The sequence below is a fragment of the Penicillium longicatenatum genome, assembly GCF_028827895.1.
Source record: "Penicillium longicatenatum strain IBT 33135 chromosome Unknown contig_11_segment0_segment0, whole genome shotgun sequence".
Lineage (NCBI taxonomy): Eukaryota > Fungi > Ascomycota > Eurotiomycetes > Eurotiales > Aspergillaceae > Penicillium > Penicillium longicatenatum.
In genome coordinates, this window is record NW_026643117.1 from 1,498,918 (window position 1) to 1,512,379 (window position 13,462).

Sequence of the window (13,462 nt, forward strand, 5' to 3'; positions counted from 1 at the left end):
TTTTTGCCTTTTCTACCCTAAACAGCACCAATGGCTCCACTATCCTGCGCCTAGTCACTTACAGTAGTCCCATTGTGGATACTATAAGCTTGGAACATCATTATTGGTTAATCAACATCCCGAAGCAATGATTGGCAAAGGATTCAAATCCCGCGTTCTTCTACAGTAGGATTAGTCCGAGGCTAAGAGTATAGCTCCACAATCACGGTTTTATGACAACCTGACATTTACCCCTCATAATTCGGGTATCTCTAAAGAACAACGATTTCTATCTTTATTCTCCAATCCATATCGAATTGCAAATCTCACAGAATGGCCTCATCAGAGGATCGCGTCGCCATCGTTATCGGAGCCACTGTTAGTAAAGAGCTACAAAAAAGCCAAAAACCAATATTCGAAATGCACTACTCACTGACCATCGATCGGTCTAGTCAGGCATCGGATCCGAGCTAGCCAAACGCCTCTGTACCAAAGGCTGGAAAGTAGCCTGCACAGGCCGACGCCAATCGGCCGGAACGCAACTTCTATCGGACCTGAACACTGCAAATGCAGAGTTCTTCTCCGCAGACGTGTCAAAATACGAAGATTCAGCCGCAGTATTCCAAAAAGTCTTTAAACTCTGGGGTCGCATTGATGCCGTCTGCGTGAACGCGGGAATCGTCGACAAATCTTCCGTCTATATCTATGACTCGAGAAACAAGTCTGTTGACGATATTCCCCCAGCACCGGATTCTTCCATTGTTGATATCAACTACAAGGGTGTTGTTTATTGCACGCAGCTAGCTACGCATTTTATGCGGTATAATCCTGTGCCTGGGGGCCGGGTGATTATAACCGGTAGCATTGGGGCGGTGTTTCCTCATGAGTCTTATCCTGTTTATTGTGGGACGAAGGCGGCTGTTAATCAGTTTGTGAGGGGTATTGCTCCGTTGTTGAAGCAGAAGGAGAATATTCTGCTTAATGTTGTTATGCCGGGTATTGTGAAGACGTCTATTGTTCCACCTGAGATGATTGAGGCTGTTTCGCCTGAGTGGTGAGTTAATATTGCTTTTTGGGTGATGGGAGATCTAACACTATTGTGTAGTATTACTCCCATGGAGACAATCTTGAAAGCCTATGACGTTTTCTTGGATGATACGACTGGTATGGCGGGGCAGTTGCTTGAGGGCTCGGCCGAGAAATTGATATACTATCAAATCCCCGAGCCCGGTAATGGCCGGATAACGGAGCGGGCTGTCACGGTATGGGAGCCTTTGTTTGAGATGATGCACGGTGAGAAGTCAGGACTTCCTGGAGCAATCCCTTAGACATGGACCTGGAATGCTGGCAATTTTTGCTCTGGGCTGGTCATCTCAATGCCTCGCGTCCTCGACTAATCCAGCAGATCAAATTGCTGATCCAGCTTCATAAGGCACCATATTCTTATAAAATAGATTTTGAATCTGCTAAAACTCTCATCAAAATTAAACCTGCTACCCCATGAGTGGAGAAAGTATTTGAGATTGCCTGTGGGGCCTGAAGCACATGTGTCTCCGGACTCTAGTGGTGAGAATCCGAGCCGTCACGAGCAATGGCACGTCCTCTCCCTACTCGGTACACTCATATCATATCTCCTTCCGAGTGCCGGGTGGAGTGAAACAATCGTGGTCTGATGACCTCTGTAGAGTTTAATTTTGAACCCGTATAGAAAGATTAGCATTCAGTGGCGTTAGCGTGATCCACAACCTGGTAAAATTACAGTTGCGAATCCCTAGCGGTGTACGCCACCTGCATACGTGTGTATAACGGGGAAAGCTGGGATGAGAACCGCTGGGCCGTGGGCGGGACATAGCGTCGGCCAGAATTCGGTTCGGGTTCGGTCCGTCCGTCCAACCCAAACATCACGAATGACCCGCTGAGTGGAGAAGGAGAAGTCTGATGGACCAGTATTCATTCATTGCTTGATCCTTCGGGAATACTATGGGAATACTGTTGAAACTCAATTGAATTGCCGACATTTTCCCTTTCACGTGGTTCAAACGGTTATGTTGACCATGTGATTTGCAGGATTCTGGACATTGCGCTATTGTTTATAGCGTAGGTATCCTACCTCGAATCCTTGTCTATGAAAGCTTGGTATTAATGTGAAGAATTTCTAATTTGATTCATGTCTATCCTTTACTCATTTAGAACACCGTCGACTTGGTTGTCAAGCTCGGTAGCTCCCATGACCTCGCGCATTCCTTCGTCACAGAAATCATGCTGGTCTCGGAAGTAGAGACCTGTGTCTGAGATTTCCACTGCGAGTCCATATAGCTTGGATGCAGCGAGCGATTTACCAACTGTGTCGGTTAATCCTTGGCCTGCGGGGCTACCACCATCTACTAGATGAAGAACGGTCTGGGCGATAGTCTCTATCTTAACGAAACGGTTCGGGGGGAAACTATCCCATCCTTTCTCGTCGACAAGATTAGTGCGTACAATGCCAGGGCAGATGGCATTGACGCGCATTCCATTGGCACGAAAGTTGGCCGCTATCGAGCGCATGAATCCAACCACTCCAACTATTAAATGTCAGTCTGGTGATTTAAATGTAGTCTGATTCATGAGCGTACACTTAGCTGCTGAGTATAGGGGTGAGTAGAAGGAGGGGTAAAGCCCACCACAGCTGGCGGTCATCACTATATTTGCGTCACGCCCTTTGTGAGGTGACAGACGGAAATAGTGTTGTGCCAGCCAAGTGGTGAGAACCACTCCCTTCAAATCTGCATCGATCGGCAAGAGGTCGGGCTCAGGCGGTGGTGCCACCGATTCAGTGGGTTGCGGGGCGTAGAAGTTCGTACGTTCAATCACTCCGGCGTTGGCAAAAACAAAGTCGAGTCTGTTACCACCGTCTAAGAAAGACTTTTGGAAGGCGTCACACAGCTCTCCATATTTGGTCACATTGGCCTTATGGAAGGTAACTCGGGGTAGCTCTTGAGCAACTTTTGTTCCGGCGTTTTCACTGATATCGAGGATGTTCACAACCCAGTCTTCGCGAGCGGACAGTTTCCGGGCAACGGCCAGGCCCATGCCACTGGCTATTCGGGGGAATTATCAGCACCGAATTGAAATATGCTCATGGTAACCAACTCATCTACTTACCACCACCGGTAATTAAAGCAACTTTGATGGTCATGATGGACAATACTTATGAAGATGTACCCCGCGATGTACGTTGCACTCTGAATGAATCCATGACCCTTTTGCGCTCCCTGATCCTATGAATAATCACCTTCATTAAGTGTGGGTTTAGCTTCGTCCTAATGTGATGACTGTTTCCCACTCCTACTATATTAGGCAATGATAACCTACAAGTCTCCACCTTTGATCCTGCAGTTGACACTCAAGGCACCCACCACGGCAAAACGCCCGGCTTAAAAGGTATAACGGAAAATAACCGAGGTTTCATGACTGAGAGTTGTCATAAAAAGAAAATTAGTACTATTTGAGTTAAAAATGGGGCTTGAACTAGGCTTGGTGGCTGAACGCCCAGCGTCTTAGTGATTTGGGTCCCGGCCTGCTGGTGTCGATTTCCGGTGCGTTTGGGTGGAGATTCAGGAACGTATTCACGAATCAAGGAGACAATATCCCGAGACTGGAATGAATGATATGCTTATTGCCACTTCTTTGGCAAATCCCTAGGTGTCGGACTCCAATTTTGTGGCGAGAGGGTACTTTTGTTGAACTCTATGCGGTATACACCGTATAGCATAGTTGCATCTGCACAGGGCAAGGTCGATTCAAAGAGAATTCATCCTCAATCCCCACTCATGCAAAAAGCATTGTCCTTATGGAGTACGGAGCATGGACAGCCGAGAATCGAGAATCGAGCATCGTGAGCTAGCGCTCCCCAGCCGTTCTTACAGAACGCACTGGACGATCGTCGAAGACACGCTACGTGATGTAGATATGCACGAGACTGAAAAGTAGACTTGACAGAAGCCGACAGATTCTAGACAAAATCCTGACCGAACTTTGTCACTTTATTTTAAGAGGATCAGCGGAGAAGCCAACCATTCGGCTCTGACGAGACTCCACTGGGCAATTGTCCCGGGTAGATGGTGCAATATTACTAGGCGAAAATGTCTCCTTTTCTTGTCTTGCTTGGTAAATCAAATGTAATTCCAAACCCCGGGGGCGGCACACCCATTCTCTAAGTATGTAGCAAATCTCCCTCGAATTTGATCCTTTCTCGATCTTGAATACCCTTTCCCTCCATCTTTGTCGAGGGTGTTTTCAATGGTTTGAAAGCTGTGTCAATTCCTGAATGATGACGAACAGTTTGAACGTCGAGACTTTTGTCGAGTATGCCATTGGTATGAGCTTTTTGCTCTTGCGAATGATTGCTCGGCTCAATTTCGGAGGGCTCAGCGGCTTGCGGTTAGATGATGCTTTTGCCGTTGCAGGCATAGTTCGTTTGGCCCCATTCAGAGACTTGAACATTGCTAATCATGTTACAGATTTTCTGGACTTTGCAGACAGTTAATATTTACCTTCTAGGTGAGGCATTCTTTGGCTGTCGTTTATTTTGTCTATGCTAAATCAAACAGAGATGTATGGCAATAATATTGGCCTCACTGCAGTTACTGCTTTGGAAGTTCCGGACAGACAGATGCCAAAGATGATCTTGGGCTCGAAGCTGGCCTTTATGAACTGGATCTGGTATATTAGCTATCTTTGGTCGTTGAAGGGAGTTTTACTTTGCCTTTACTGGAAGCTTACGTTAGTCAGGCTATTCTATTGACCGATTCTTTTCTCTAATTTGTCTCTTTACAGGCAAGGAACTCGCACTCAGAAGCTAGTGCTAGCGGCAGTGGGCTTCTGTATAGTCAGCTGGCTAGCCTGTATACTGACGCATATCTGCGTCTGCACACCTATCACTCATAATTGGCAAATCAAACCTTATGCAGGAGGTAAGACATCCCACTCTGAATGACAACCTAAGACTGACAAGATATCTAGACAACTGTACTCTCCGCCCACCACTTTATGTGGTCGTAGCTGTACTGAACGTCATGTGAGTTTACTCACTGTCTCTTTGAATGTATCAAGCTGACTCAAACCTAGGTCCGATGTCATGATCATGGTCATCCCCATTCTCATGCTTGGCAAACTCCAAGTCGCCTTCCAGCGCAAAATCATTCTCGCTTTAATGTTCACATCCGGTGTCTTCATCATGATCTGTACCGTCCTCCGCTGCTACTACTCCCTTGGCGATATTAGCAACCTCCCCCTTGCCCTCCGCTGGGCTGATCGCGAATCGTTCGTCGCCGCAATCGTCGTCTCGCTCCCAGGTATCAAACCGCTATTCCGTGGTGTGGGCTGGCTTGGATTCTCCAGCTACGCCGGAACCAAGAACGTATACAGCACTGAAGGGTATAATAAGTTCGCTTCGCGAGGCAACAGATCAGGCGGTGTCAGCTTTGCCGAGCGCAGTGGCAATCGCAAGAGCTTGGAATTGAGTACCATGCCGGGACTCACTCAAAAGAGATCCTCTTCTGAAGAAAGTGAAAGGCCAATCCTGCATGGTGGCGGTGGTAAGAGCTTTGCTACCGTTGGTCCGGGAAATAGTACCCAGCAACATGACAAGTTCTCTATTCAAGTGACTACTGAATTGCGTTTGCAGGAAGAACAAGGAGAGAGGCGAGACTTGGCGCATGACATGGCGCGCTCAATGTAACTTGGTGAAACTGAGATCGACAATATTCTTGGATCTCATAAATCTCTTATGCACATGCGCTTTCAATGCTTTGCGGGTTTGGCGAATTGGACACGGCGATCTGATTTCCATATTAATTGTATTATATTATTGCTTCTACTCGATGATTTGTATATGAACGATCCTCCAGGGAAAGACTTTTCTTCCATAATAATAATATTCTCAACTTCCAAGATTGATGTTTCGCAATCCATCTCGGGACATGGTTGTCCATGGTTTCTGTACCCCAGATATGTCTCGGAGCTTTAATTCGGGATGTGGATATATAGTCTGATGTTTTGTTATCCTGATAATCTCAGAAATCCCAAGACATGGACGCACTCAAATATAAAGGCCACACAGTTAAAATCATAATTGTGCAATCTTATCTCATCTCTTGTTTCAGTCTAGAACAGAGTTGGCCCACCTATACATCCGTTGCTGGGGTCAGGGGCTGCCACGTGACTGCGTGGCGCGTGTAATCGGCCAGCTGGAAACCGGTCCGCTCCCCTCTAACCAACACACCCTCGCTCACAATCAATCCCAGCGGGCTTGGATCGCTTGTTCTTCTCTGGCTCAATTTTCCGGCTCATCTAGCCGCGCTATATCTTTGTCCTCCCTTTATCCCATTCCAATCCCGACTTGATACAGCTACAGCCCCTCGCCATGGACTTCTCCAGCCTGAAAGATCAGGTCAGCAACCTGACTTTGTATGACCTTAAAGCAGGTGTTCGCAAGGTGCAAAATGGTGCGTTGATTCCGTCGAGTCCGACAGTGTTGCGATTGAAAGCGATTCGGCTATGTTTCGCAATCCCGGGAACCCTTGAGCTGACCGCTTCGTCACAGCCGTAATGAACTATACTGAAATAGAAGCCAAGGTTCGTATCCTGATACCTCCGCGCAAATACCTCCTGAAGCCTACGACTATCCGAACTATGCGATCCTTTATACGATGCGAATGTGACAAGTTACTTACGAGACCTAGGTCCGGGAAGCCACAAACAATGAACCATGGGGTGCTTCGACCACGTTGATGCAGGAGATTGCCAATGCCACTAATAGCTAGTAAGTGTTGCGGCTTCTAATGCTTTGGTCGAATGGAGGCTCACAATGATTATAGCCAATTGCTCAATGAAATTATGCCCATGATCTACAAGCGGTTCACCGATAAGGCGGCGGAGGAGTGGCGACAGATCTACAAGGTACGCTGGTGTTACTCATGCGATACCGATGTCAACGACTGATCTCGGTTCTTTATCATGCACAGGGTCTCCAGCTTCTTGAATTTTTGATCAAGAATGGATCGGAGCGAGTGGTGGATGACGCAAGATCTCACATGTCCCTTCTGCGGATGCTTCGGCAATTCCACTATATTGATATGAATGGTAAGGACCAGGGTATCAATGTGCGCAACCGGTCTTCAGAACTAGTGAAATTGCTGGGCGACGTGGACCAGATTCGCACGGAGCGCAAAAAGGCCCGGTCCAACCGTAACAAGTTCAGTGGATTCGAAGGTGGCATGAATGTCGGCGGGATGTCTTCTGGAAGCTCTGGCCGCTATGGTGGTTTTGGAAGCGATTCCATGGGTTATGGTGGATACAGCGGGGGTGTTTACGGCGATGGTGGTGGCTTTGGCGGCGCTACTAGTGATTTCCAAGACACCGGGAACAAGGCCAACCGATTCGATGAATACGACGAGTATGACGAGGGGGATGCCAGCCCCCAGCGACGTGAAACTTCTGCTACTACTAGCACCAAGCGGGCACCACCGAAGAAGCCAGAGCCAGCCCCCGCACCCGTGGCAGACCTGTTCGATTTCGGTGACGATGAGCCCGTGACAACCACTTCCTCAACTGCTGCTGGCAAGCAGCCTGCCGGAAGTGCCTTGAATATGCTGGACAACACCGCCGACGATGACGAATTCGATGATTTCCAGTCCGCAACTCCAGCCCCAGCACCAGCTGCTTCGAACTTCTCCATCCCAGCTCCCGTCTCCGCGAGCACAACCTCCAGCACCCAATTCGTAGCGCCCCAACCAGTGTCAGCGTCCCAGGGTGCCAACATCAATGGCATTGTAGGCTTCACCTCGGCAACCCCCACCCCGACTCACAGCGCGCTCACCTCTCCTGTTTCGCAGTCCGCTTCAATGCAGCAGCAACAGCTCCCCAAACCCACGGGTTTCCAAGCTGCAACCCCCAACTACTTCACCTCCGTTTCAACAAACCAACCCTCGCAACCCTTCTCGCATACCGCCACGTCTTCCATCTCTTCCAACAAGGCCCCCGCAAGCAAGCCAGCCGCCAAGCCATCCGGAGACGCCTTCGGTTCCCTCTGGTCCACTGCCAGCGCCAGCGCAGGTATCAGCAAGTCCAACGCAAACGCAAACAAGGGCCCCAACCTCGCCAGTATGGCTAAAGAGAAAGCCAGCGCTGGTATCTGGGGCGCAAACGCTACGTCTTCATCGCCTGCTCCATCTCAGCCTAAACAGGGCGGCTCGGCCTTCGATGACCTGCTCGGTTGATTTGACGATGGCCCAGGCTTATTGATGTTGTTTCAGTTACCGAATACACAGATCCGGCATTTCATAATTCCAGACTCATTTATGCTTCATCTTGTTCAATTTGAAAGACGCCTCTGCTTTTTTTGTATGTGGCTCGTGCTGGGGTTTTCTATCGCTTAGCAAAGCTATTTTGAAAAAATTCTCCTTTTTCTTCTCCTTTTTGGCCTGAAAAAATCCAACCCTACCCGGGTGGTGGGTTGTGTTTATTTCCCGAGTAAGATGTGCTGCCATTTTCAATGTTATATATCCACGAATGCTGTTCTCGATAGAAGAGAACGTGCCCTCGTTCTTTGGAGTTTCAAAACTGTCTCATAATGATTGCAAATATCAAAGCAGAATTGCAATTTCAAGTTTTCAATACCTGAGTATCAAATACTCGCTTAATCTACTATGTGGAATAGACGGTCTAGGGTTGAATAGGCATTATGCTAATGCTAATAGATGCTAGGACAACGCCTGCGCTGAAGGAAGCTAGATACAAGTGCGAAGGGTTTAAATAGGGATAGAGAATGAAACGGAGGGAAAATGTATGCAGAATCAGAAATTTGCGAGGGGGACGAGAAGCTAAGAGAAAAGGGATTTATTTTCAATGTAGCACTCGTAGGTAGCTTTTGCAAACCAAACCTGGGTTGGTTGTACAAGGCGTAAACGGGAATCGTGAGAAGAGAAATCAGTGTAGTAGGGTAGTGGGGGAATCATTCATCAGTCGGAGTTTCGGGGGCGTGAAGAGAGATGTGGAGTGTTTTGAGGATGTTGTAGGACCTAGGTCCGAAGTGTCCAGATGTGTTGAGTCTGGAGCAAGTTCTCGTCTCTCCTGTTTGGTACAATAGCCACGGAATTCAAATCCATGAATGTGGTTTGTTGGAGTTTATGAACTCTACCTGGGAGAGGGAGCCTTGCAGGCTTTACGCCAGGAGACTTGCCGCGACATGGCTCTCATGTAATGGGAGCCATGCAGAATTCAACTCATGGTGCCCTGTTCAATGAAGCCGCCTCTGATTTGGCGGTTATTTCAGGTCTTTGAAATCATACTGGCGCGGGCACCAGGACCACCAGTGGCCTGACTGGACTCGTTCATGCCTTCGGAGTGACTCATCGTGGTGTCGCCATTTGCGTCTTTTGGATCACTTTGCGTAGGTGTCGAAGTGCGATCATCCTCGCTCATGTCGACCGAGGGGCTTTCTATCGAGTCTAAGGTAGGCTCCCCGTTCAACGAGGTCAAGCCCCCTTCAATATCGCGAAGAAGCCTCACAAATTCCTCGGGGACAAGACCGTTCTCTCCAGTCTTTGGGTCCTCGGCAACTAACCAGCCATGGCCATGTCGGTAGGAAACGTAGATCACCTGGCCCTCAGTGAGGGGCAGCTCATTCTCGTGTTCGCGGGCGAAATCAAAGAGAGCAACGGCCTTTCCGTGCATTTCTTCGTCCGGACAGCCAACGGCGAATTGATAATCATTCGCGTACCGGTCTCCGTTATCGTTCGACTCGAATCCGGCGTCGGGTGCATGGCCATGCTGGGTATCGTAATGAGAATACCGCCCTTCGTTGATCGGGTATGTGACATATTCTCCACCTGGTCCATCCTCCATTGCATCATCACCATTGACGTAATATGTCTCACTACCATCAGGGTTTGTGCTAATGAACATGCCGCGATCTGCAGCCTCGGCCATGTGTTCATCCATACCATTAAAATCGGTACCAGTGGACCTTTTCCGCTGGCGCGCCGTTGTCACCACTGGACTATGCAAATCTTCATCTTCACTGTACGGGGGACCGTCTCCGAATGACATGGCTGGCAATTGTTGATGGCCCTGAACCGGGCCCGGGCCAGGGTTTTGGCTGGTCTCGTTGCTCCATGGGCCAGAAGCCCAGGGGCCCCGCGCGGTATCCCACGAGCCCGGCAGATCTGACAAACGACGGTACTCGCTAGCTGGTGTGGAACCCCCGGAGGCCAAGGGAGGCGGGCCATAGTGCAGTGGATGGATGGACGGGTAGGCAAAGTCTCGGACAAGAGCATACGGCAAACTGGAATGGAAGATCGGGAACACGTGGGAGCCCGGCCGCGAGCGATGTTGGGACGCGAAAGAGACATTCGAGTATGTGGATAACCGGTCTTTGGCGCTGGGCGACGGCTTGACAGTGGCATCTGTCAGGATGGGGGGCAGGCCCGCGAGGTTGTCTGCGGAGAGTGTATTCGGAGAGTTCGTGGAGGCCATCTTGCACAAGCAGGGATGTCCCCAAAAGGATTGAGTGGACGATGGAAGTTCACGATTCGAGAGAGGTCAACAAGGGATATGGGGAGGGTTCATTTAGCCGCGTCGCATGAATCCTAAATTGGCATTGCGATTGGGTGGCGCGCCGACAATAATCCCACTGGTATTTCCCGCCCAAAATAGCGCAGTTGTATAGGCGAGGGAAAGACACCGTATACACTATAATGCACACACCACTTCCACCACCTGGACACTGATGTCTCTCAACCACCACCGGATTGCGGACACACGAGGACCCCCGAGTGGGTATCCGAGATCGAAGGAAGGGGAAAAGACTCAAGGCGGGGAGAGAGCCGAGTCACGAGAGGGGACCCCACGGTGATTGGAGTCAAAGGGATCGCAAGAGAAAATGCTTGAGGGGAAGGAGTCAAAACAGTGGTTGTTCCAGACTGTTGTCCCGCAGTTGGTCGAGGGCAAATGCTAAATATAGCCGAACCTGCAAGTGTGTCAGATATCAATGGAACCCGGACACAGCGCTTATGTCGCCGAATAACAAGAAGGATCTTTGCAAGTTTAGCCAGGAACCAGTAAAGCCAGGATTGGATTTGATTTCTTTCATCTCCATTCTCGTTTCACCCTGTCCATATGCAATGCGATCGGAGATGGAGCATACCTTTTTTAATCTTAAAGCCCCCTTGAGGGTCAATGATCAGCACAGGTGCGGGGATGTTCGGTCGGCGGCTGCAGCAGGGATAGCCCAACACACTTCAACAACCAGATGCAGGTCAGAAATGCACGCAAAGAATCGATCTTTCTCGGTTTCGCATGTGTGAATTGAAGCTTCGAGGGGCTTAGGTCATCGATCACGTGCTAGCGTGTTTCAGATCGAGGGTTTAATCCCAATTAGGAAACTGATGCATTAGGAAGCTTCTGTCAGATCTCTCTCTCTTCCAATGGTACTCTTTTTTCAGGTCAATGTAATTCTTCCAATTGCCTATAATGCAGCTGAGTTCAAAAGCCGATCTACGATTTGCGATGATCTCGTTGTCTTCAACATCTCTGAATGTTGATTGGCTCCCTTGGATCTTATCGGATCGGATCACAAAGGTCCGTTTAGCCTCTCAGGGTCGATGGTTATTATAATACAAAGGGAAAAAGCAAAAAGGGAATAAAAAACCCCAATCAAATGTCTTCATTCAACTCATATGCCTCCAGGGCTTGAGCGCTCATTCTTATTCATATACTCTATGGGAATCTAAGGAAATAGATCCACAAAACCTTAACCGGCCATCTCCGTCGCTTGGCAACTATCAACTGTCACCGTCTGCACTTGCACCTCAGTGACCGTCCGCCAGGCAGTCACGGCACCGACAGTAACGGTCACAGTAGCCCCCGCAGACTCAGTTGTGGCCTGCATCGTCGAGGCAGGGTCCGAGGAACTAGTAGTCTCAGCCTGCATCGTGGAAGAAGAAGACACAGCAGCAGTACCAGACAGCTGCACAGCATCCTCATTCATCAAATCATCAAACTCCGACGCTATTGAGGCACTATCAAGACTCTGTCCCTCAGTGTAGTCATCCGTCTCCTGCACCTTACTCGAAGCCTGACCCACAATATCGATATCGATACAGGTAGTGTACAGCTCTTTCTTCCCATCCGGGTATCCATCGGTAGCACTTGGACGAGTGGGCCAGTCCCATACCCAGTAAAGGGTATACAGTTTCCCCGTGGGTGCCGTAGTCGGCAACTGTACATCTTGTTGACACCACAGATCAGCACCCATGAGCTGATTAGCCTCGTGCGGATATTTCGCCTGCCGGTGCTCCGAGATATTGCCGCTATTGATCTGGTAGCAGCGGCCATCGTCGAAATTCTGCAAAGATAGAAGTGTTCCTCGTCCGTCGCCGCCTGTGCCGTTCCAATTCCATACACCGTGAACGTCGTTTAGTGTTTCGCCGACTTTGGGCTCTGTGGTTCCGTACACATACACCGTGCCGCGATTTGGAGGTTTGCCTGGTTGGTTCCAGGGCAGGGTGACATGACCGTTCTCTTGGTAGCGGAGAGCGATTGCATCGCCAGCATTGGCTTTTAGTCTAGGGCTCCCGGATGTTTGTGTTTGGTTTTGTTGGGTGTCTTTGCACAGTTTTGTGCTGTCGTAGACGACTGTCACGTTGGCTTGACTATTCGGAGGGATCAGGTAGGTCATTGTTAGATCGCTGAATCCTGCAGCAGTACGAAGGTAATTTCCCCGGGCGTATCCTGCTGCCCCGGTGAAGGTTCCATTTTCTGCAATCACTCTGATCTCCTCTACCCAGGAATGGGCGTTGGCGCATACAACGAGGGAGAGTGCCGTGAGGGCTCGGGAGACCATGTCGAAAGTCGTAATGTTTCTTGAAAGGTGTAAAGATGTCAGGTTCAGTCTGCAGACTCATGCAGATACCGGCCAGCGGTGCAGTGTCGAGTAAGGTGTAGGAAACAAATGGCAAAGAGTGTAAAGAAATGTATTTACTGGGATAAAAGGCCGGTGGTTTGCTTTTATCTGCAGCAAGAAAGTGAAGAAAACGATCATGGAAGAGTGTAAACAGTATCATTCACTCTAAACCATACTGACACCCACAAAGAAGATTTACGGCTTTGAGGTTGTTTCAAGGGTTTTCGAACAAGGCAACAGTCCACAACAGACTGGCCTTACTGGTCACAAAGGAATATCAGGCATTTCGAACCAGGGAAAACCAGTTGCAAATATAGAAAGGTCCGGACTGCAAAAGCCCACTGCTGCGCGTAATTGGAGCAACCCCAAACAAACATTCTTTGCAGACGTCAGTTGAAACAATCTAAATCTGTCGGAGCATTTAGAGCTCAGCGCCAAGAGATATTGAAGCGTTGGGCTACGAGCGAATGGTTGGGCGAGATGATTGGAGACGCGACGGGATCTGCCTCAGATCCTGCGGAGATATTCTTGTGTCTG

The 13,462-nt window shown here is 49.2% G+C and overlaps 6 protein-coding genes across 6 annotated transcripts; 3 read left to right on the top strand and 3 right to left on the bottom strand.

Moving 5' to 3' along the window:
- Nucleotides 1-312: 312 nt before the first annotated feature.
- Nucleotides 313-1,307, top strand: N7484_000557 (uncharacterized protein; the record flags this gene model as incomplete). The annotated part of the gene is made up of 3 exons (XM_057110978.1): nt 313-357; nt 432-1,033; nt 1,085-1,307. The coding sequence occupies 3 exons, from the start codon at nt 313-315 to the stop codon at nt 1,305-1,307; spliced, it is 870 nt and encodes a 289-aa protein (XP_056978204.1).
- Nucleotides 1,308-2,157: 850 nt separating this feature from the next.
- Nucleotides 2,158-3,157, bottom strand: N7484_000558 (uncharacterized protein; the record flags this gene model as incomplete). Its single annotated transcript, XM_057110979.1, has 3 exons — nt 2,158-2,543; nt 2,595-3,059; nt 3,124-3,157. The coding sequence occupies 3 exons, from the start codon at nt 3,155-3,157 to the stop codon at nt 2,158-2,160; spliced, it is 885 nt and encodes a 294-aa protein (XP_056978205.1).
- A 1,131-nt stretch (nt 3,158-4,288) lies between these two features.
- N7484_000559 (uncharacterized protein) lies at nt 4,289-5,701 on the top strand (the record flags this gene model as incomplete). Its single annotated transcript, XM_057110980.1, has 6 exons — nt 4,289-4,432; nt 4,482-4,521; nt 4,572-4,743; nt 4,798-4,934; nt 4,984-5,038; nt 5,089-5,701. The coding sequence occupies 6 exons, from the start codon at nt 4,289-4,291 to the stop codon at nt 5,699-5,701; spliced, it is 1,161 nt and encodes a 386-aa protein (XP_056978206.1).
- Nucleotides 5,702-6,385: 684 nt separating this feature from the next.
- On the top strand, nt 6,386-8,240 carry N7484_000560 (uncharacterized protein; the record flags this gene model as incomplete). Its single annotated transcript, XM_057110981.1, has 5 exons — nt 6,386-6,467; nt 6,566-6,597; nt 6,705-6,784; nt 6,840-6,921; nt 6,987-8,240. The coding sequence occupies 5 exons, from the start codon at nt 6,386-6,388 to the stop codon at nt 8,238-8,240; spliced, it is 1,530 nt and encodes a 509-aa protein (XP_056978207.1).
- Nucleotides 8,241-9,291: 1,051 nt separating this feature from the next.
- Nucleotides 9,292-10,497, bottom strand: N7484_000561 (adaptor protein NBP2; the record flags this gene model as incomplete). The annotated part of the gene is made up of 1 exon (XM_057110982.1): nt 9,292-10,497. One exon carries the CDS (start codon nt 10,495-10,497, stop codon nt 9,292-9,294), a length of 1,206 nt encoding a protein of 401 aa, XP_056978208.1.
- A 1,276-nt stretch (nt 10,498-11,773) lies between these two features.
- N7484_000562 (uncharacterized protein) lies at nt 11,774-12,865 on the bottom strand (the record flags this gene model as incomplete). The annotated part of the gene is made up of 1 exon (XM_057110983.1): nt 11,774-12,865. One exon carries the CDS (start codon nt 12,863-12,865, stop codon nt 11,774-11,776), a length of 1,092 nt encoding a protein of 363 aa, XP_056978209.1.
- Between the last annotated feature and the right edge of the window lie 597 nt (nt 12,866-13,462).